Source organism: Notamacropus eugenii, chromosome 1 (genome assembly GCF_028372415.1).
Source record: "Notamacropus eugenii isolate mMacEug1 chromosome 1, mMacEug1.pri_v2, whole genome shotgun sequence".
NCBI classification, from domain to species: Eukaryota; Metazoa; Chordata; class Mammalia; order Diprotodontia; family Macropodidae; genus Notamacropus; species Notamacropus eugenii.
In genome coordinates this window covers 196,876,289-196,896,880 of record NC_092872.1, presented here as the reverse complement: position 1 = coordinate 196,896,880, position 20,592 = coordinate 196,876,289, and the positions used below count along the sequence as shown (strand labels likewise).

Sequence of the window (20,592 nt, the reverse complement as noted above, 5' to 3'; positions counted from 1 at the left end):
ATACTTTACCAATGTTTATTAAGATCCTCTTTTAAACTGGAAATGCCCATTGACATTGGCACTTCAGTCCCATTAGCATCTGACTACTCTAATCAGATTCTTTTCCTTTATCTCACAATTTAGTTCAGAGACTGGGGAGATGACCAAATGAAGATAACACAGAGCAGAAAAGAGAAGAGAGAAATGTAGAACCAGGAAATGAAACTAAGAAGAAATGGTCAGACATGTAGAACGATCATTAAGAAACAGCAGTTTCAGAGAAAATTAGGGAGAAGAGAATCTCTAGAAGGAGGTTATTAATAGCATCAGCTGCCACAGAGAGGTCAAGAAGGATAAAACATGAGCAAAACCCATTAGATTTGGCAATTAAGAGATATATTGGTAACTTTGGAAGGAACATTTCTGTGAAGAACTTGGTTGTTGTCCTTTGCTTTTGAAGAAGGTCACCATATTGGGGTCAAGGTACAGTGTATCCAATTGTGGCTCAGAAGGCTTAGGCACAGGTTGAGCACAAATAGTCCATATGAACATTTGGAGTGGAAATTTCTCTAAATTTGCTCATCTCACATTTCTTTTGAACTACTGCAATCCTGCTTTGCTCATAGAGTACCGTGCCTTATTTGATACAAATTTGCTCTGGCGGGTGGGGCTGGTGAAGGGAAAGAGGGGTTTGGAAGGTAGGAGGAGCACCAAATGCAAATTTTGTCCTGGACTCTATTGTCTACCTGCACTAGAAATTGCTTCTTGAGCTGCTTTTTTTATTACCGGAAGTGATAGTGCCTGGTATTATAATGGAAAGTCTATGTCCAAAACCAAGGCAAACACTGGCAGTTTTATTTGCTTTGTCTTATTTCATATTATGGATGGGTAGTTAAAGTCTGGTAACCTTTTCACAAAAAGTTCAATCATTTAACAGACAGTTGATTCTTTGGGTAAGACATATTATCTCATAGTACAACATATACAATTTTATTGTCTGGATCAATCTGCCATTTCAGGTTCTCCAAATACCTTTCTGGGAATTTTGGTACGTATTTCCATACCAGTTTAACCTCTTCCATTGCCCTTCAAGGGAAAAACATTGCTGTGGAAGAATTTCATATACCACAGTAGAGGTCTGAATGCTGGGACCACAAAGACAAAAATATCCCTTGTTTTCAAGGAGTTTATATTCTATAGTTTGTTTTTTGGGAGGGGGGCAGGGGGAGATTACTGGGAGAGCCCTGGCATCAGAACGATGAGACTGCTTCTCCAAAATGGCCCTATACCAAATTCTACCCACACAGTATCTTCCCTTCCCAACAGTGCAGTTCTCTCTACTGTCTCTGCCTTTACCGGCCACCCCTGTACTATGTGGAATGTATTCCTTCTTTACCTTCACTTCAAAGAATCCCTCACTTCAAAAATGAATCAATTCCTTGTGAAGCCTTTTCTGATTCCTCAACTGCTAGTATCTTCACTTGTTTTGATTTTGATTCTATTTTAAATACATTTATTCTGCATATTCATAAATAAATATATGTGTATGTAGGGTTGTGCTGGAAAATGTTTAACAACCACTTCTCAAAACAATATAATACACTTTTAAGTGTAATCTTCATTATTAACATTTTCTCCATCACATTCTTAAGGCTAGAGACAATTAGTAAAACAATAAATCAAACTTTTTTTTGTAGTATTGGATTTTATCTTATCTATAAATGCTCACAGTGAAAATTTAACAATCAGGTTTTCCTTTGGCTTGACTATAGTATACATTTGTGACATATACATAAAAATATATTTATATACACCCAGACACACCTTGTCTCCTGAATTAAAAGAGCAGGCAATCACTTTATGTCTTTGTTTTCCTAATACTTAGAACAGCACCTGATACACAGTTGTTGGTTAATAAATACTTAATGATTGAATGGATTTACTAATAGAAAATTTCTAAGGTTCTTTCTAGCTCTATGATTCTATGATGATGTTGAGCTTCTAAAGAACTTGTGTATTATATGAAGTACTATGCAAGATGTTAAAAATTTCTCCTTATTTTGTTATTATTATTATTCTGCTGTAAAAGGGCACTTACCAAGTGGCTTTTACTCGTAGTTCAAATCTTATTTGCCTATAACATTCATGTCTCTTTTTTCTGGTTATACTGATGTAGTTGTACTTGAGAAGGTACAAACTAAAATTCTCTCTATAACTTTTCCCTGTTTTCTTCTTAAAAGAATAACTGTCTTTGGTCAAACTAATGCAATTTATACCTGTCCTTTAATATTCATCCACCTCCATTCTTGAAATGGATACTCTCAGATGTAATCTATTATTCACTGAGAGGTCAATAGGCAGTCAAGCCAGTACTTCTGTCTTCCAAATACTGTATGGTATCACAAAGTTTTAGAGTTGGAAGGGGCCCTTAAAAATGATAGCCAATGCTAGTATTTTGTAGATTAAGACTCCGAAGTTCAGAAATGTGACCTGACTCCCAAAGGTGAGAAAACCAGCTATTGGAACATATTCACTTAACTTTATCATGCTGAGGAAACATGGATGATTAAAACTCAAAACAATGATAAAATTGAAAAAAAAATTGGCTCAGTGACAACTTTCTCCATTAGATTTATCTAGATTGTGTTTTGCTTAAGTAATTATTCAAGTTATTTTTGTATTGCCTAAATATGTACCAAGGGAGGTGGATGTGTAGAGGGGTGCTGGAGGAAGGAGATAATTTAGGAATGGGCTAAAAACTGAAGAGATCTGCCATGGGGAAAAGAGAAGCCACCAAACGGATTGTTGAAACTGTCTACCTGTAGATAATTCCAAGGCAGAATTCTTTGGTATGGTGCCATGAATACTTCATTCATAAAGATCTCTCCATCACCTACTATGTACAAGGCTCATCCACCCCTTCCTCACACTTCTTGCCTAGTTTGTGCTGCTCTATGCTCTGTGTTAAGTACTAATAAATGTTGATGTGAGGTTAGAAAGATAAAAATAAGCTGTGACAAAAGTTCTCTAATATTTCATGTCTGGATCAGAGAGGACTTAACTTTGGATCATCCCTGGCCTCAACCAATGACTGGAATGAACCCAAACAACCCATATTTGGGTTCATTTGGACCCTAGATCAAATCAGAACCCTAGGTTTTTAACTCTCAGATTGGCTTTAGAATCATCCGTCTCTGCTGAATGAGAGAATGAGGACATGAGGGAACTATTGGTCTAGAGATGGACCTACAGTCAGAGAATAAAAATGGCCCTGGAATGCCAGAGCTAGACCAAAACTGACCTGCTCTTATGACTGGGGTCCCTGAAGTCACTTGGCACTTAAATGTGTTGTTGGTGCCTGGGAGATTGCAGGGGCTCAGTCATAGCATTTGTGATGTAATAAGTGTGCAGTTGGAGTGGGGTGTAGAAGAAGTGAGGATTCTAGTGCTGGGTAAGTCTGTCTTTCTAGGGGATCTATAATTACCTCTGCATTTTTGCTTTTGCCAGACTTTCCCCTTCATTTGTCATCCCTGAACACAAACTCACATTGTCTCCTTTCCTAGTATCAAAGTCTATCCACCTTCAAAACTCATATTACATCCCATCTCCTCCAAGAAGCCTTTTCTTGACCCCCTTCAACTTTTCATTGGTTTTTCCACACCTTTAAAATTAAACCGCACTTAATATCTATACCTATCATGAAGTAATTAACTACATAACCCCCTCTTGTTATTTGTATTTTGTTATTGAATTTTGGGGGAATGATTATCATTGAATTTAAATGTAGTACTCTCCTTTAGTTATCTGAAGACTTCACATGTTGATATAAACACATTATTAAACATCATACATTTTTTTCTTTGTTTAGGAAAACAAAGACAGGCTAAATGGGGGACTTGAGGTAAACCAAAAAGACTATAAAGAGAAGGAAATTCAGCATAGTAAAGAGCACTGGACTGAGCATCAGATAATCTGGTTTTCGGCTATGTAACTTTACTAATTAATATTTATGTCATCTTGGGCAGCCTATTTCACTTCTTTGGACCTGGGATTCCTAACCTATGATGGGTAAACTGAAACTAATTTTTTTTAATGTAGACGTTTTTACCGGGGGAGTGGGATCATTGATTCAGAGCTAGGAGAGACTTGTTCAAACCCCTCATTTATCTTAAGAGATCCCCAAGGGACCTTCAGGCAGCTGTAAATCTTTGGAACTAAAGTGCAGATTCCTTGGGGAGAGGGATTGTTTTATGGTTTTTGTTTGTTTTGTGCAGAGCACCCAGCTGGGCACCCCACACAAAAGATCCTAGAGTTCAGTTAGAAAGCACTTTTGAGAGATTAGTTCAGCTTCTCCTGGTATAGGGATGGGGAAACCGAGAGACCCCGAGGAAGCGAGCTTCCCCCAAGGTCAGGCTGGGCAGGTCTCCAGTGTGGACCAGGACCTCGGACTCCAGCCTCGGGGCTCTCGGCAGCTCCCCAGACCACCTGGCTTAAAAAACAGTGCTTTCTAAACAGGTGGTTCTTACATTTAATTGGTCTCCGCCTTGCCCGGAGACCCTTCTCCCTTGTCCCTCGTTTTCTAGGAGAAGTTTCTGAAAACGCCTCTATTTGCACAGAACCTTTGGGGCCCCAAGTCTTCCCCAGGCGGAGCCGCCCGCCTGAAGGTGGGGGCAGAAGGGAATCGTTTGTTTAGGTTTTTTTAATAACGTGCTGACCCACTGGCACTGGGTTCTTCTAATGTGGCTGCTTCTCTCAAGACCTAACCAGTCAGGGGCTGCATGCTGGCAGCGGCGCTGCCTCGGCTTAAAGAAGGAGGAGGAGGAGGAGGAGGAGGAGGAGGAGGAGGAGGAGGAGGAGGAGGAGGAGGGGAGGAGGAGGAGGGGGAGGAGGGAACAACCGAGGACGGAGGCGGGGGCCGGGGCCGTACCGCTCGCGGGAAACGCGACCTCCCCGGAGGTGAGGAAGGTGTCCCTCCTGGGCGCACGCGCAGAAAGGGGGCGGGTCCCTAGCGACGCCAGGGGAACTGGCCCGTCCTTCGCGGCCGCCGACGCAACGTGCCGCTCATCCAATGAGCGCTGGCGGGAGGGAGGCAGCCAGTCCCGCTCCCTTCTCTCTCCTCCCTCCCTCCGCCCCCGCGACGGCCACCCCCACCACCGGCCCGGGGAGGCCGAAGGAAGACGCCGGCCGCGGCCAGGGCTCGACCACCTGGGCCCGGGCCTGAGAACAGGGCCGGGGGATTCGATCCCCCCGACCGCGACCCTGCACGCCGCCCAATGTCCACAAGATGGAGGCAGCGGGGGAGACGGCGGCGTGAAGGAGGCGGCGGTGTCCGGGTCCGGGCTGGAGCAGGTGCCTCGGCGGCGGGATGGAGCTGCTTATGATCATCGCCTTGTCGGCCCTCGTCGGCTCCTTCCTCACGCTCCTCGCCCAGTTCCTGCTGCTCTACCAAAGGGGTCCCGTGCGGCTGTGCCAGCCGACCGCCGCCGACTGGGGGGTCCAATACGTCACCCCGGTGCCGGGCCTTCTCCTCAGCGACTACCTCTATGGCGGCGGCTCGGGCCGGACGCCGAAGCCCCCTGAGGGCCCCGGCCCCGGCCCCGGTCCCGGCCCCGGCCCCAGCCCCGGTCCCGGCCCCGGCCCGCAGTCGGTGGTGCAGCGCACCGAGGAGACCTGCTACTTCCTCAACGCGATCATCCTGTTCCTGTTCCGGGAGCTGCGGGACACGGCCGTGGCCCGGCGCTGGATCACCAAGAAGATCAGGGTGGAGTTCGAGGAGCTGCTGCAGAGCAAGACGGCCGGCCGGCTGCTGGAGGGCCTGGGCCTGCGAGATGTGTTTCTGGGCCACTCCATGCCCTACATCAAGACGGTCCGCCTCCTGCAGCCCGTGGTGCCCTCGTTCGCGAACGAAGCCGAGGTCGCGGATGGCGCGGACGAGCTCCCGGCCTCCAGCCCCGAGGAGCTGGTCTTCGAGGTGGACGTGGAGTACAGCGGCGGCTTCCACCTGGCCATCGACGTGGACCTGGTCTTCGGCAAGTCCGCCTACCTGTTCGTCAAGCTGTCCCGCATGGCGGGGAGACTGCGGCTCGTCTTCACCCGTTTGCCCTTCACCTACTGGGCCTTCTCGTTCGTGGAGGAGCCCGTGATGGACTTAGAGGTGCGCTCGCAGTTTGAGGGGCGCCCCATGCCGCAGCTCACCTCCATCATCGTCAACCAGCTCAAGAAGGTCCTGCGGCGCAAGCACACCTTTCCTAACTACAAGATCAGGTGAGAAAGGCGGGGGCCGCGGGGGTGAGGAGCCTGGGACGTGACCCAGGGGCCCTTGACCGGGCGGCCCGGGGAATGAATGAATGCTAGCGTGCGTGCGCGCGTGCAGGTGTGCGGCGGGCTTAAAGGGCATCCATTGCCGGCCACCTCCTGGGGGGTTCTCTAACAAGCACAGGTACCTCAGAGGCTCACCCACTGCAGCGGTAGACGTCCCCCTGTTAGGAGAGTGCTGCTGCGAATATGGATGGAGACCATCCCGGTGTCTGTCCCGGTGAGGCAAGAGTCATCTCTGGGTCTGCCCAGCCACTGTTTCTGGAGGTGGCCCCTACGTTTAGGATGGCAGCATCACCTCATTTGGGCCACTTTGGGAAATTGCACTAGGACAAGATTCCAGGTGTGAAGGACATGCCTAAGCATAGGGTAAATCGGCTTTGCTTCCACTTGTGGAAAGCGGTGTAGGTGGTTAGCAGTTAAGGATGCAGTTTCCTTACCCGCCCCTATCAAAATGAATGAGGACTTTTGTAATCTTTCTTGTCTCTCTACGGTGGGCCATATATGGGCCATGGTCCTTAGCTCCTGAAGAGCAATGTGTAATATTGTTGCAATATATAATATACAAATATACATACTGGGGCCAGCATACAAAAAATAGCCTTACCTTTGTACAGTTACTTTTAACTTTTCCAAGTTCATTTATAGTAGTTGTCTCATTCTTGAGTTCATCTTATTTCTCATTTGTGGCATTTTCTTTCAATAATCTTGAAGGGAATAATGTAGGGAAACCGTATGTGGGGATTAAATGGATGTCCCATATGTTTACTCTGGAAAGATTATTGGGTGGAATTTGACGAGGCTTTTGATTTCATGTTAGTCATTTTTTTTAAGTCATTTCTGAAGTTTATGTTTTTATCCCCAACCCTTGAGCTAATTTTTTAAAATTATAGCAAAGAATGCTAAAATAATGTGATAATAACATGCATTATAGGATCTTGTGCAGCCTGTCCTCTGGGTAATAGCCCTCTTAACTCTGTCTAGGAATATGTATGCCCTTTGTCACCCATGTTTTTGTTCAGTCATGTTCAATTCATAGTGACCCCATTTTGGGGTTTTCTTGGTAAAGATACTCTAGTGGCTTGCTATTGTCTTCTCTAGTTCATTTTATAGATGAGGAAACTGAGGCAAACAGGGCCAAGTGACTTGCCCAGGATCACATGATAAGTATGTGTGTGAGACAGGATTTGAACTCAGGTCTTTCTGACTCCAGGCCCACTCCACTCCACCACCTAGCTGCCCTGTTACCCATATTACATCAGTTTTAGTAAACTGAACCATCAGGATGATGAAAATGCAGTCAGATCTCTATTATCTGTACTATTTAAAGGGACAATGACATGTAATGTAGAACTTTCTTATGTTAGTGCTTTGGGATTTTTTTATAGGCAAAAACATTTTATGCTCATATTAAATTTTTTTTTTCATTTCTAGAACACACTAATTGCCATCAGATTGAAAACATGAATGTATGACAGGTAGAATATAGTTTAGGATTAAAGATTTGTGGAAAAATTGTATTATGTTGTGTTCTGTATTAGCAGAATTATATCACACTGCATCCCTGAAGTAGAATAAGTTAGAATAGGTGATCTCCATAGAGGCCCTTTTCAGCTCTTATGTCCTCCTATGAATTCAATTCTTTAAAATTTCTCTTCTTTACTATTTAATGCTTTAATTGTGTATGTCACAAATCAGTTCTGTTGTTTAAACATTAAGTTCTTTATCATGGAAAGTTGTAGCCCTGGAGTGAGTTTGAGCAAGATTGTGACAATCCAAAAGCAGCATAGTTTAGTAGACATGGCTCTAAATTTGTAAACAGCATCAGAGATACAGATTTGGGAGGTGTCTTTGGGGTGATCTAGGCAAACTCTCCCTCTTCTTCTTCTTCCCTCCCCTCCCCCACTTACAGTTGAGTAAACTGAAGCCCAGGGAAATTAATTTGTCCAATACCTGATTTTAATCTCTGGGCTGCTTCCTGCTTACCTGTAATCTTACACTTGCTCTGAGACTCAGTTTTATCATCTCTAAAATGAAATAGCTAGATTAACTCCAAGTTCCTTCCATCTCTCAAACCAGTACTATGCTAAGAAGCAACTCTTTTACTTTTGTCTTCTCAGGGTAGAAGTAGGCAAACTTTAACTTAAGGTAAGTAAAGATTACTTAACTAGGCCATTAATTTTTTACTCTTTGCAAAATGGCATGTGGCAGACATAAAGCCCACAAGGCTGATATATTGACTAAGTCTGGCCCTTAGATAGGTCTCAAAGATATTAGATAATAATGGCTGGAAAGAGTAGACAGTATAAAGTAGGCACTATTTAAAGATTTCCTTCAATTTAGTGAACTTGTTTTAAACAAGAAGTAAGCAGACAAAACTGCTTGAATACTTTTATTTAAAAGTATCTTTAAACAGCAGACAATTTGAAGTGACTGAGGCACTTGGAGTTCTACGACTTGAACTAAAATATGGTACCTAAATAATATGATAATATGTGCTTTATAATTTGAAAGGAAACCCATTAGTTAAGTGCACAAATATTTGTTTTTAGGCATAACATAAGAGAAATTTTTATTGAATATATAGTCTGTGTTAACCTAAAATTTAAAGAAACTGGAATGGGTACTAATAGGAAGCTTGGTTCTCTTAAATATTGTTTTATTATTTAGTTGCTGCCATATTAATCCTTATGATTTAAACATTGGACAGCTGCAGTTTCTAAAAAGGTCTTGTTAATTCATCCGTTTAGCTGTCTAATCTACTTAATACAGTTAGTAAAGAAGTTTGGACTTTAGGGGAGTCATTGAAGAGTTTGGAGCAGGGGGAGTGAAGTGATCAGCTGTGTTCATGAGGAACATCTGATATACTAGTGGTACTTGTCAGAAAGTTCTTGTAATAGTCTGAGAGGTCTTGAGGGTTTGAACAAGAGTGGTAGTGGAAATGGAAAAGAATTTGAGATATTACAGGTAGAATCTGCAGGCATTTTTTCTCTCCAACTCTTTTGCTTAAATAATAATAATAATAAAAATGATAAGCTTATTTAGTGTCATCAGATTTACAGCCTGCTTTTCTTACAGCAGCTGTGTTGAGAGGCAAGTAAAAGAAGTCTCTCAGTTGTAAATGAAGGCTAGGGCTAGATGATCTCTTCGCAGTTTTAGAAGTTTAGTATTGTTCCCATTTTGCAGATGAGGCCACTGAAGTAGCATAGAGATGGTCATTACATCCATGGTAGCTGATGAGATCACCAACTGCTGTAGTATAGAAGGAAAAGAGAGGAGGACCAGAGATGGGACTCCAAGGAACACCTACAGTTTTAGCAGACTTGAAGGTCTAGATAAATGTTTCAAAAGGACCTAAATTAGGTTTAAAGTGGAAAGCTTCTTGCACAGATGTTCTTCTCTTTTTTTTTCACCTATAGAAGAAGGTGCCTTTTGAGCTTATCTTCAAGTGAGAGTTGGAAAGGTTGTGATACGGTGGGAAGACATTCTGGGCAGAGGGAAAAGTATAAGGGAAAGTGCTGTGAAGGGCATGTTTGGGCAATTGGGGCTATGTGGCAAAGGTCCTCAAAAGTGAAGTTCTGTAGTTTGTACTTCAGGCTGTGAGCAGCTGTGGAAGATTTCTGAGCAGAGAAGTGAATAGTGGAACTTTGTTTTAGGAAGACTAATGTGACATTAGGATTTAGAATGGATCGGAAGACCAGAGTGATCTGCAATTTCATTTACTGATTATTTTGATTTAACTCTTAGAAACTTCCTCTTCTGGAAAGACATTTCCTTTTAAAACCCCTCAGAGCAGATCTAAGATAAGATATAAATCATATATTTGCTTTTTGGCTGCTTTCCTTTTCTTTTCTCCGTATGTAATATTTTTTTTAAAGTATGTATAAAGTGAATAGAGCACCAGTCCTGGAGTCAGGAGGACCTGAGTTCAAATCTGGCCCCACACACTTGACACTTACTAGCTATGTGACTTTGGGCAAGTCATTTAACCCCAATTGCCTTGCCTTCCCCCTTCCAAAAAAAAAAAGTATGTATATATGTTTGCTTAGGTTGGAATATACTAAAAATAATTACATCAAATTCAAATTCCTGGTAATCAAGGGAGTGATAGCCTTCTTTGCCTCCTGTCTAACTTCTCCCCGTCACACATGCACATTTGATATCGAAACACAAACAAACCCCATTGTAAACGTATAGTCAATCAAAACACTATCTCTGCTTTGACTGTGTTCAAAAATTATTTATCTCACTCCACACTGAGTCCTTTACTTCTCTATTAAGCGTTGGATAGCATGTTTCATTATCCTCTGGAATTGTGCTCTTTTTGTTAAGTTGATAAGATTCCTAATTCTTTCACAGTTGTTTGCCTTTACCATATCGCTGTCATTATATAAATTGCTCCTCTAGTTCTGTTAACTTGACTTCAGATCATAGAAGTCTTCCCAAGTTTCTCTGAAATCATCTCTCACCATTTCTTACAACACAATAATATTTCATCACATTTATCTAACATAATTTCTTTATCCATTCCCCAGTTTTTGACTACCCCTCAGATTCTCATTCTTTGTCACCTCAAGCAGATCTATATTTTTGTATAGCTTTAGACTTTCTTTTGTCTAAGACTGACCTCTCCCTTAATCTACCCTTCCTCTAATTCCTCCTTCTCCGCTTTCCCTGTTGAATGAATTGTATTACTGTACCTAAGTCTCTATGTGAGTATGTGTATGTATATATTCCATTCTTTCCTTTAACCAGTTCATTTGACAATGAGGTTGAAGTGTCATCTGCCTCCGCCCACCTCCTCCTTGTTTGTATAGATGTCTACTTGTGCACCCTGATTACATGTAATAATTTTCCCTAATCTTCTTCCTTCCCCCTCTCCCAAATATTCTCCCTCTCCCCCTCCCCCCAATCCTTTTCTCCTCTCTTTGCATTCTTAAGATCATCAGGATATAACAGAACCAGTCCTTGGTAGTAGACAGGCCTTTATCTAATTAGCATTCTTCTGTGACACCTGATAATAATAGGACTCAGAGGGGACATGTGTATTATGTCCATTTTTTCTTGTGTAGTATATCTAGTTTTGCTGGGTAAGTTATTCTTGGCTGTAAACCTATATACCCTTTGCCTTCTGTAATACTGTATTTCAGGCTCTCTTTACTCCTTTATAGTGGTGGCTCTTAAACTGTGTGTGTTCCTGACTGTAGCTCTTTGGTAATTGAATTCTCTTTTCTGGATGCTTACAGTATTTTTGCTTTGACCTGGAAGCTCTGGATTTGTAATTTTTGTAATATTTCTGGGAGCTTTCATTTGTAGGTTTCTCCCTGAGGGTGACTGGAAGATTTTTTTTCTACTTTGTCTTCAGGTTCTCAGAAATCTAGACAGTTCTTAAAAGATCTAGAAATACAATGTGTAGAGTTTTTTGGTCATGATGTTCTGATAGTCCAGTGATTCTTATTTTTTTTCTCCTTGATCTGTTTCCAGGTTATTTGCTTTGCTCTTTGATCCCTGACACTTTCTAATATTTTTTCAGTCTTTTGACTGTGTTTTGATATTTCTTGCCGTCTCATGTAGTCATTGGCTTCTGTTTGTTCCATTCTAATTTTCAGGTGGTGTATTGCTTGGGCAAGCTTTTTTATTTCTTGTTCTGACCTGTTAATTTCTTTTCCAGTTCCTTCTTCCATAGTTATCATTTCTTTTCCAGTTTTCTCCTCATATGTTTTCATTTCATTTGTTAAAAACAAAACAAAACTCTTTAACTCTTTTTTTTTTTTTAATTTTTGCTTCATCTCTTTTGGGAATTCCAGTTGAATGTGTGCTCAAACTTTGTTTTTCTCTGAGTCATTGCTTATTGGTGTTCTGGAGATGTTCTCTTCATTTGTGTCTTAAACCTCCCAGCTACCATAATAGCACATCAAGGTGGGGTTCTTTTTTTGTTTGCCCATTCTTCTTGCCTGCATCCTGACTTCTGACTTGATGCTAGGCCTATGCTCTGCCATACTTCTAGAGGGAAGGTCTGGGCTGATGCTGTTTCTGGTTTGTTTTTTTTTTCTTATTTCATCATGGAACTCCCTTGGGATGCCTTTGCTTAGTTGGGTTTCATATTAAGCTGTCTCCATATAGTGGAATCTTTTTTCTCCACTATTTATCAAAGTCCTTTTATAAGACAATATTGCTTATAATTTTCAACCATTCTTCCCAAGAAGATTTTATAAAGAAGTTCATATTCTAAATTATGATGTTTTTTGGCTGCTGTATCTAATCACTTTGCAGATAGGTCAAGAGTATGCCGAAAGAGGTAGTGTTGACACTCTTGATCTTTTGACAATTTATATTGGTTAAATTTTTATGTGAAATTGTAATATTGATGTTTTTTTCTCTATTTTCCATTTTGGTATGAATAACTTGTTTTAACAGGTCATGTTGGAATTTTAATTGGAATTTTAAACATCTTTTTCTTTCTCTTTTAGCTTTGTATTGATTTTGGCCTTTGCTTCATTAGACAGTAAACATTTATTAAGTGCCTAGCATGTGCCAGGTACTGTGCTAAGCAACTAGGAATACAGAGGACAGTCCTAGTTCTCATGGAGCTCACAGTCTAATGAAGAAAACAACAAGCAAACGACTATGTATAAACAAGCTATGGATAGGGTAGATAGGAAATAATCAACAAAGGGAAGGAACCAGAATTAAAGATGATTGGGAAAGATTTCCTGCAAGAAATGGCATTTTAGCTGAGACTTGAAGGAATCCAGGAAGTAGAGATGAGGAGGGAGAGAGTTCCAGGCATGGTGGGCTGCCAGTGAAAATCCCTAGAGTCAGGAAATGGGATGTTTTGTGTGAAGAACAGAAAAGGCTAGAGTCATTGGATCACAGAATATGTGGAGGAGTGTTAAGGTATAAGAAAACTAGAAAGTTGGGAGAGGCTAGGTTGTGAAGGACTTTAAAACCAAATAGAATTTTATATTTAATCATGTAGGTGATAGGGAGCCATTGGAAGTTTATTAAATGGGGAGGTGATGTGGTTAGACTTGCACTTTAGGAAGATCACTTTGACAGTTACATGATGGACTGGAGTGGGGTGGGGGTGGACTGCTTATGTGCAGGGATACCAACCAACAGACAGATGCAGTAGTGTAGGCGGGAGGTAATGAGGACCTGCACTGGGATGGTGGCAGTGTAAAAGGGGAGAAGGGGGTATATGTGAAAGCTTTTGTGAAGGTGGAAATGACAGGACCTGACTATTGATTGATTATGGGGGAGAGAGGTGAGAGTGAAGAGGCAAGGATGACACTTAAGTTGAAAAGCTTGGGTGGCTGGGAAAATGATGGTACCCTTGACAGTAATAGAAAAGTTAGGAACAAAGGAAGGTTTGAGAGGAATGATGAGTCCAGTTTTGGACATTTTGTGAGTTTAAGTTGTTTTTAGGCTATTCTGTTAGAGATGTTTAATGGGTAATTGGAGATGGGAGACTGGAAGTTTAGAGAGAGTTAGAGGTGGATAAGGAGATCTGAGAGCCATGAGTATAGAGACAATAACTGAGTCCATGGAATCTGATGAGATCACCAAGTAAAATAATTTAGAGGGAAAAAAGGAGAGGGCATAGGTTGGTAGGCATGACTTAAATGAACAAAGGAGTCTGAAAAGGAATTGTGAGATAGGTAGGAAGAGAGAGTAGTTTCCTGAAAAGATAGAGAGAAGAGAGCGTCAGGGAGAGGGCAACTGACAGTGTCAGAGTCTTCAGAAAAGTAAACAAGGATGAAGATTGGGAAAGGGCTTCTAGATTTGGCAATTAAGGGTTCAAGCAGACTGACAGAAGGATCCTGACACAAAAAAGGTCAAGAACTGATCTTACCAAAATCATTTCAGGGTGTAGAGTCTTTTCTTAGCTGGCTAGGCTTTTCCTTTTATAAATTGATAGACCTTTCATGGCTTTTAAGAGATTTCAGTGGAAGACATGATTTTAAAATTGATAGCTAAAGAAAGACTTGATAAAATGTTTCCTTTGACATCAGGGATTTCAGACTACAGCATTATCCTAATATTCTTTTGTAATATATTGATTTAAGAGGAAGAGGGATGGTGGCATTAGGACATTATTTCATAAATTGAACATATGACTGCCTTACTTCTCTGTCGTGGTAATGGGAGATTTGTTTCATTATCAGTGTTCCAGGATCAAGATTGTATATTGCCCTTTAATCAGAATTCGACTTTATTTTATTTCTAATTTACATTGTTGTCAGCATTGTGTCTATTGTTCTGGTTCTTATTTCACTCTTATCAATTTAGATTGGCACATGATATAATACTACTTTATTACATTCTGCATTTCAAAGGTCATTCATTACCTTTCTAATTTTTTTTAACCATAAACAGTGCTGATAAAACTCCTTTGGAGTGGTCTGTCTTTTCTTTCAAGGTTATCTTCTATATATGGTTTGTATTTTTGTTTTATGTAAACCTGTTGTTTATATTATCTCCCCTAGTATAATCTCTTTGAGATCACTTTTGTCCCTATGGCCTCAGCATTTAGCATAGGGCCTGGTAGGTAGTAAATGTTGAATCTGCTGATTGAGTGATATTGGAACCTTTTTTTCTGTCTTTAACTTCCTTGGATTATATGGCTGGTAATATGATCTCTGAGTCAAAGAGTATGAATATCCTAATCACATTTTTTTTTTAATATTATGACCTTTTAAAAAAATATTTAGCTGAAGTATCCGTTTAGACCTTATATTATGTTGTGTCAGATGCTGGTTTGAACCTAATTTTGCTAGCCTGCTTTCTAGTTTTTCCAGCAGTTCTTGTCAAAAAGGGAATCCTTCCTTTAAATAATACTTGTTAGATTTATCACATAATGCAACCTGACACAATACTGTTTCTGACGGTCCCAGTAATCTCCACATGTATTGCCCCTCAGGTTCCTAGATTTCCTTAAACAATGTATCTTTTTCATATACAATGTTACTCTACCAGTCATTTAAAAAAAAAAAATTTTTGTATCCTTTTGAATAAATGTGCCCTTTTATTATCTTGTAACAGTCATAAAGACAAGTTAGGACTTCCATTCTACCAAGTCACAGCAGTACTTATGAGGTCAAATTTCCCTAGTTCACTTTGTTTACTGCCTTTTCCTTGGATATTTTTGTAGAGGCCTCTAATATGATAGATTCTATTGATATTTTCTTGGATATTGTCTCCCATGAATCACTGGTCTTTTTTTGTTGTTGTTATGCCTGCTACTTTTTGCCATTAGGCTTGGCAGATCTTTCTCATTTGAGTGTAAAGCCTTTTTCATCAATTTTAAAATTTATTTTAATCTGTGATATAATTTTTTTTGTTCTTGATTTTTGTTTGGTTTGTTTTTTGTTTTTTTTTTTGCAAATTTCTTCTCTGTCAGTGACCGATTTTATCCTATTCTATTCCTTTTGAATAATATTAATCCTTCCAAAGTTTCGTTTTTCATTTCTGCAGTGTATAATAACGGTCATTAACTGTCTGGTCTTAAAGTGCCAAAATTTAGAGCGTGCTGTGGCAACATTTGCACTCCTTCAGCAGTACAGAAACAGTTAAAGTTAGTACTGAATAGTAAGATTGATTTTTTAAAATAGGAAGCTGTTAGATGGCTTCTGCTTTCCCCATCTGGTTACTGTCCTCCAGTGGGGCAGCTATGTGGTACAGTGGAAAGAGCACCAGTGCAGGAGTCAGAAGGACTTGAGTTCAAATCTCACCTCAGACACTTGACACTCACTAGTTGTGTGACCTTGGGCAAACTTAACCCCATTTGCCTTATCCTGGGTCATCTCCAGTCATCCTGATGGTCACTGGATTCAGATGGCTCTGGAGGAGAAGTGAGGCTGGTGACCTTGCACAGCCCTCCCTCATTCACAAAAAACAAAGTCAAATGGAAGTCATGTCATTATTTCTCTGATGGCATGGTCATCTTCGGCAGCGAAGGATGAACACACACTGTCCTCCAAGTTAAGCCTTCTGGGGCGCCTTGCTGTGTTCCAAGATCTCTGTTTCCCCCAATCCTCCTTCAGCTGAGTTTTGTATTAAGTTAATTTTAGGGTCATCTTCATGTTAATTACCCTAGTCGTGTTTTGTGACATTTTCCCAGGTTTGAAATATCCTAGTTGTGGTACTGAATGTAAGTTCAATGTGAATTCTACTATCAGCTTTAAAAAAGAGAAGAGAAGCTGCAAGTGTCTTTTCTTTCAAGACATAGAGTGAGGTTGGAGGGTAAGCACCATTATTAGACAAGGATGGAATCCAGAGTCATTTTCAGCAAAGTGGTTAATAGTTTAGAACTAGCTAGTAATTGATAGTGAGCCTTCAAGTACTATGTATTGAAAGGGAGGGGAGAAGTGCAGAGAAGAGACATCTGATGAATTCTTTTTCTTTCTCTATGGATTTCCATTGACTTTACAGATGACTGGAAGTAAGCTTATATCAGAGAACTCTTCTTTTAGGATAAAATCATTGGCTGAAAAAACCCCCAGTAGCCTGTATCTTCTGTTTCTAGGTGTTTTTTTCTTCATTGGTCAGCAGGTAGGGTCCTGGCTCCATCTCACAATAACAAAGGTTAGGTTCCTGTAGGCTATTCTTACCTTCTGCTGAAGAGCTTCTGGTCACTTTCCTTGGGGGTCACAGGAAGTGAGTAATGTGTAATAAAGCTAGAAAGGTAAGTTGGGGCTAGATTATGACGGGCTTTAAATGACAAGCTGAGGAGTTTACATTTGATCCTAGAGGCAATAGGGAGTTATTAAAGGTAGAGTAAGAGAGTGTAATCGTGAGAGCTGGGCTTTAAGAATACTTTGGCAGCCCTTTGAGGAATAGATTGGAGATGAGAGAGATTTGAGGAAGGGAGGTCAGTGAGGAGACTACAGTTATCCCTTCTACATTGTGACCTTTCCTACCACGGTTTTGATGTATTACTGGTTGGCTTGGCATAAGAAATTAAAGGGAATTTTCGAGGAGTTTTGTGGAAACTGCAGATGACACAGGAAAAAGTTTGGAAACTCAGAAATGCGTATGTATATTATATAATACCAACATCTTTTATCTTTTAATGCCATAATAATTCAGATTTTATTCTCTGGGCCTAAAACTTTTAGGCATATTTTCAAGATTGTGGGGATGCTGTACCCTTGACCCCCATGAAGTAGAAGGAATAACTATTTCAGTAGTTGAGAAGGAGGTATGAAGGCTTTAACTAGGATAGTGGCTGGGTGTAGAGAAAAGAGTGGAGAAATTGTGGAGGTAAAAGTGACAAGATTAGGTACATGGAGTGAGGAGTCAAGGGTGATGCCAAAGTGCAGACCTGGACAACCTGAAGATTGTGGGTGTCTTAATAGAAAAGGGGGAATCTAAAAGGATAGTTTTGGGGGTAAAGGTCCTATTGTAGACATGCTGATTTTGATATGACTATGGGACGTCCAGTTTGCGATATCCAATAGATATTGGAGAAATGGTACTAGCACTTAAAAGAACAATGGCTCGAAATATAAATCTGGGAGTCATGTGCATGCAGATGAAAATTGAACCCATGGAAGCTGATGAGTCACTAATAGAATATAGAGTGGGAAAGAGAAGGGGTTCTATCAAGGGGCATGTTGCATATAGCTGGTGAACCAGCAAGGAAACTAAGAAAACGAGATTTTTCCTGGAGTCATCTTTTACTCCTCTTCTTTGAAGTTCTTCATTTTTAGTCTGTTGTAGCCTGTTTAAACCCACTATGTAATTTTCCATTTCTTTCTGTATGATGGTCAATTTAATTCAGATCTTTGGAGATTATTATGTTCTATATCTTCTAGATGTATAACAGTAGAATCTGATACTACAAACAGCAAATGGCTTGTATTTATATAATGTTTTAATGTTTATAAAACACTTGATAGTGTTTGTGAAAGGAGGATTCTAGTATAGAGAAATATATCTTGTGTTTTTGCCAGTAGCACATGAAAGATTCTGCTTAGGAGTAATCCCATTCTTTATTGAAAGGGGAATGGAATTAATAATGTGGGTGGAGTAGTGAAATATTTAGTAGTTTGAATATATCTTAATGAAAAAATATCTAGAAAAGGTCCCACTTCTCAGGATAATTAACTCCTGCTAATATATACTACTTTTGCTTCTAAGTGCTTTGAAGCATAATTTTGCTTAGTACTAACTAACTACCCTTTAAGCATATTTAGAGAGTTAGTAAAGTCAGTGCAATAAAACAGAGAGATGTCCTAGAAATATGGTTTCAAAAAACCCACATCAAAAACATAAAATAAGATGTTTCTCTAATGACAGATTTCATGCCTAAGTGCTAAATCTTAAAGTAGTGCTAATGAAGGGCTTCTTTTCTTTTATTTAGTAGCTGACTAAAAGAATCATTTTTTTAATGTGTGATGTTTTATATATTTTACCGTTGGTTACTTCTTTCAGGTACTTGCAATCTCAAGAACTCACTATCTAGTAAATAATGAACTTCTGTTTGTGTACCAAGTACATGCGAAGTTTCTATCCTCTGCATTCAGCATTGTTTGAATATTTATGAGGTAGTTCTAGCAGGTGTTGTTGAAATGATTTGTGTATTGATTCCATATTTATCTAGTCCAATGAGCAGATAAATTTATTTTAAAAAATTTTTCTTTAAGGTTTGATTTGACATAAGAGCAATTCTGTTGTCAATTTCATTTGCATGAACATGGTGATAGAGTAGCAATAAGAAATTAAATGAGCTCACCCATCTGCCCGCAACTCCCTCAAAGCAATCTAAAAAAAGTAAACTGAATCTTGATGGGTAAGTCCAAGAAAAAGTCACAGTGATTAATTGTTTCAGGCCAGGTCAGCATAGGAAGACAAAGAGGTTGGTGAACACTAGAGATGGCCTTTGTCGAAGTATTTTGGGTACAAAACACTCTAGTTCAGGAGAGAGACTATGCACCAGGACCTCGTGCAGGGTACAAGAACAGGTACCAACTTGCAGCTTTGTCACTCATTACCTAGTTCTAGGGCTGAGGAGAGGACCTGAGCCCAGTTGTGGCATTCTGGGGGTAAAGAGTGGTTAAAGGCCCCATGTGATCTAGCTTCAGAGAAGGAATTCAGAAACAATCAGCAGCTATGGAGTGCAGATCCTCAAGAAGAGACATGGGTCTCACTTTCCACTTCTAGCCCAGTTTGAAGGAATAAAGAGGATTAAACAGAGCAGGAATCTCAGACTGAGGGAAAACCCTGGTTCTGTCACTCTGTACTAGAGAACATTCTAGCTGACTGAGTAGCAGGGTTCGGATCCAAACCCAGATTAGGAACTTGGTGAGCTCAGGCCAGACTTTGCCCTGGATTAGATCCCTTTGGGAGCACTGAAAGCTTTGAGATCCCTAACATGAGCTATCCCTGGGAACCTAGAACAATATAACATTCAAATACCCAAAGAAAGCACCAACAAGACCAACCCAGAGCTTCCTTTCAGAAGTGCCCAGTACCCAGCCCTAACATCATGTTTAAGTCAGGGAGTTAAAAAAAAAAAAAAAAGAATCCCACCATTGAAAGCTCTTTTTGGTAAAAGGGACACTCAGGACACAAATCCAGAAGTAGAAAATTACTCCCAAACTTCTACAAGCAAGACTTCAAAGAGAAATATGACTGGCTACAAATTTATCTGGAATTCCTAGAAAGATGAAATGACTTTAAAAACAAGAGTTTAAAAATGTTTTTGTCGGTGAAATGAGAGCACTAGATGAAAAAAATAGGACAAAAAAAATTAAGGAAGAAAGAATGAACAATAATCTCCCTGAAAATTAGCATGGACTAAGTAGAAGCCAGTGACTCCATGATATAACAAGAAATATTCAAACAAAATCAAAAAACCTAACAATGTCAGGTATCTAATAGGAAAAATAGCTGACCTGGAAAACACATTGAGAAGAAAAACTTAAGTCACTGGACTTACTTACTGAAAATCATGATGACTCCATCACTCAAAAAAAACCCCAAAACCTAAACATATGTGAGGAAACCTTAAAGTTGCCCAGATCTCTCAGAACCAGAGGACAAAGTAGAAATAGAATTCTCCAGGTACCTCCACAAATAAAAATTCCTTGGAACATTATAGGACAAATCTAAATCCAAAGAAAAAAATATTGCCAGCAGCTAGAAAGAATTCAAGTACCAAAGAGCCAGCCAGGATCCCACACAATGTAGCAGCCATCGCTGTACGATAAAGGAGCAGAGAGCTTGGAATGCAATATAGAATGACTTGTCTAACAAAACTGAACATAATAATACATGAAGAAGAATGGATAT

At 40.3% G+C, this 20,592-nt stretch overlaps 1 protein-coding gene across 2 annotated transcripts in view; it reads left to right on the top strand.

The window, feature by feature from the left end:
* The first annotated feature begins 5,121 nt into the window (after window positions 1-5,121).
* Window positions 5,122-20,592, top strand: part of PDZD8 (PDZ domain containing 8) — a 124,081-nt gene continuing 108,610 nt past the window's right edge. The window contains exon 1 of one of the 2 annotated variants that reach the window (XM_072623666.1): window positions 5,122-6,243. In XM_072623666.1, the coding sequence (XP_072479767.1) occupies window positions 5,345-6,243 (899 nt within the window). In that variant the 5' untranslated portion in view covers window positions 5,122-5,344. The remainder of the gene's footprint in view (window positions 6,244-20,592) is intronic. The other variant, XM_072623655.1, reaches the window with a different exon arrangement.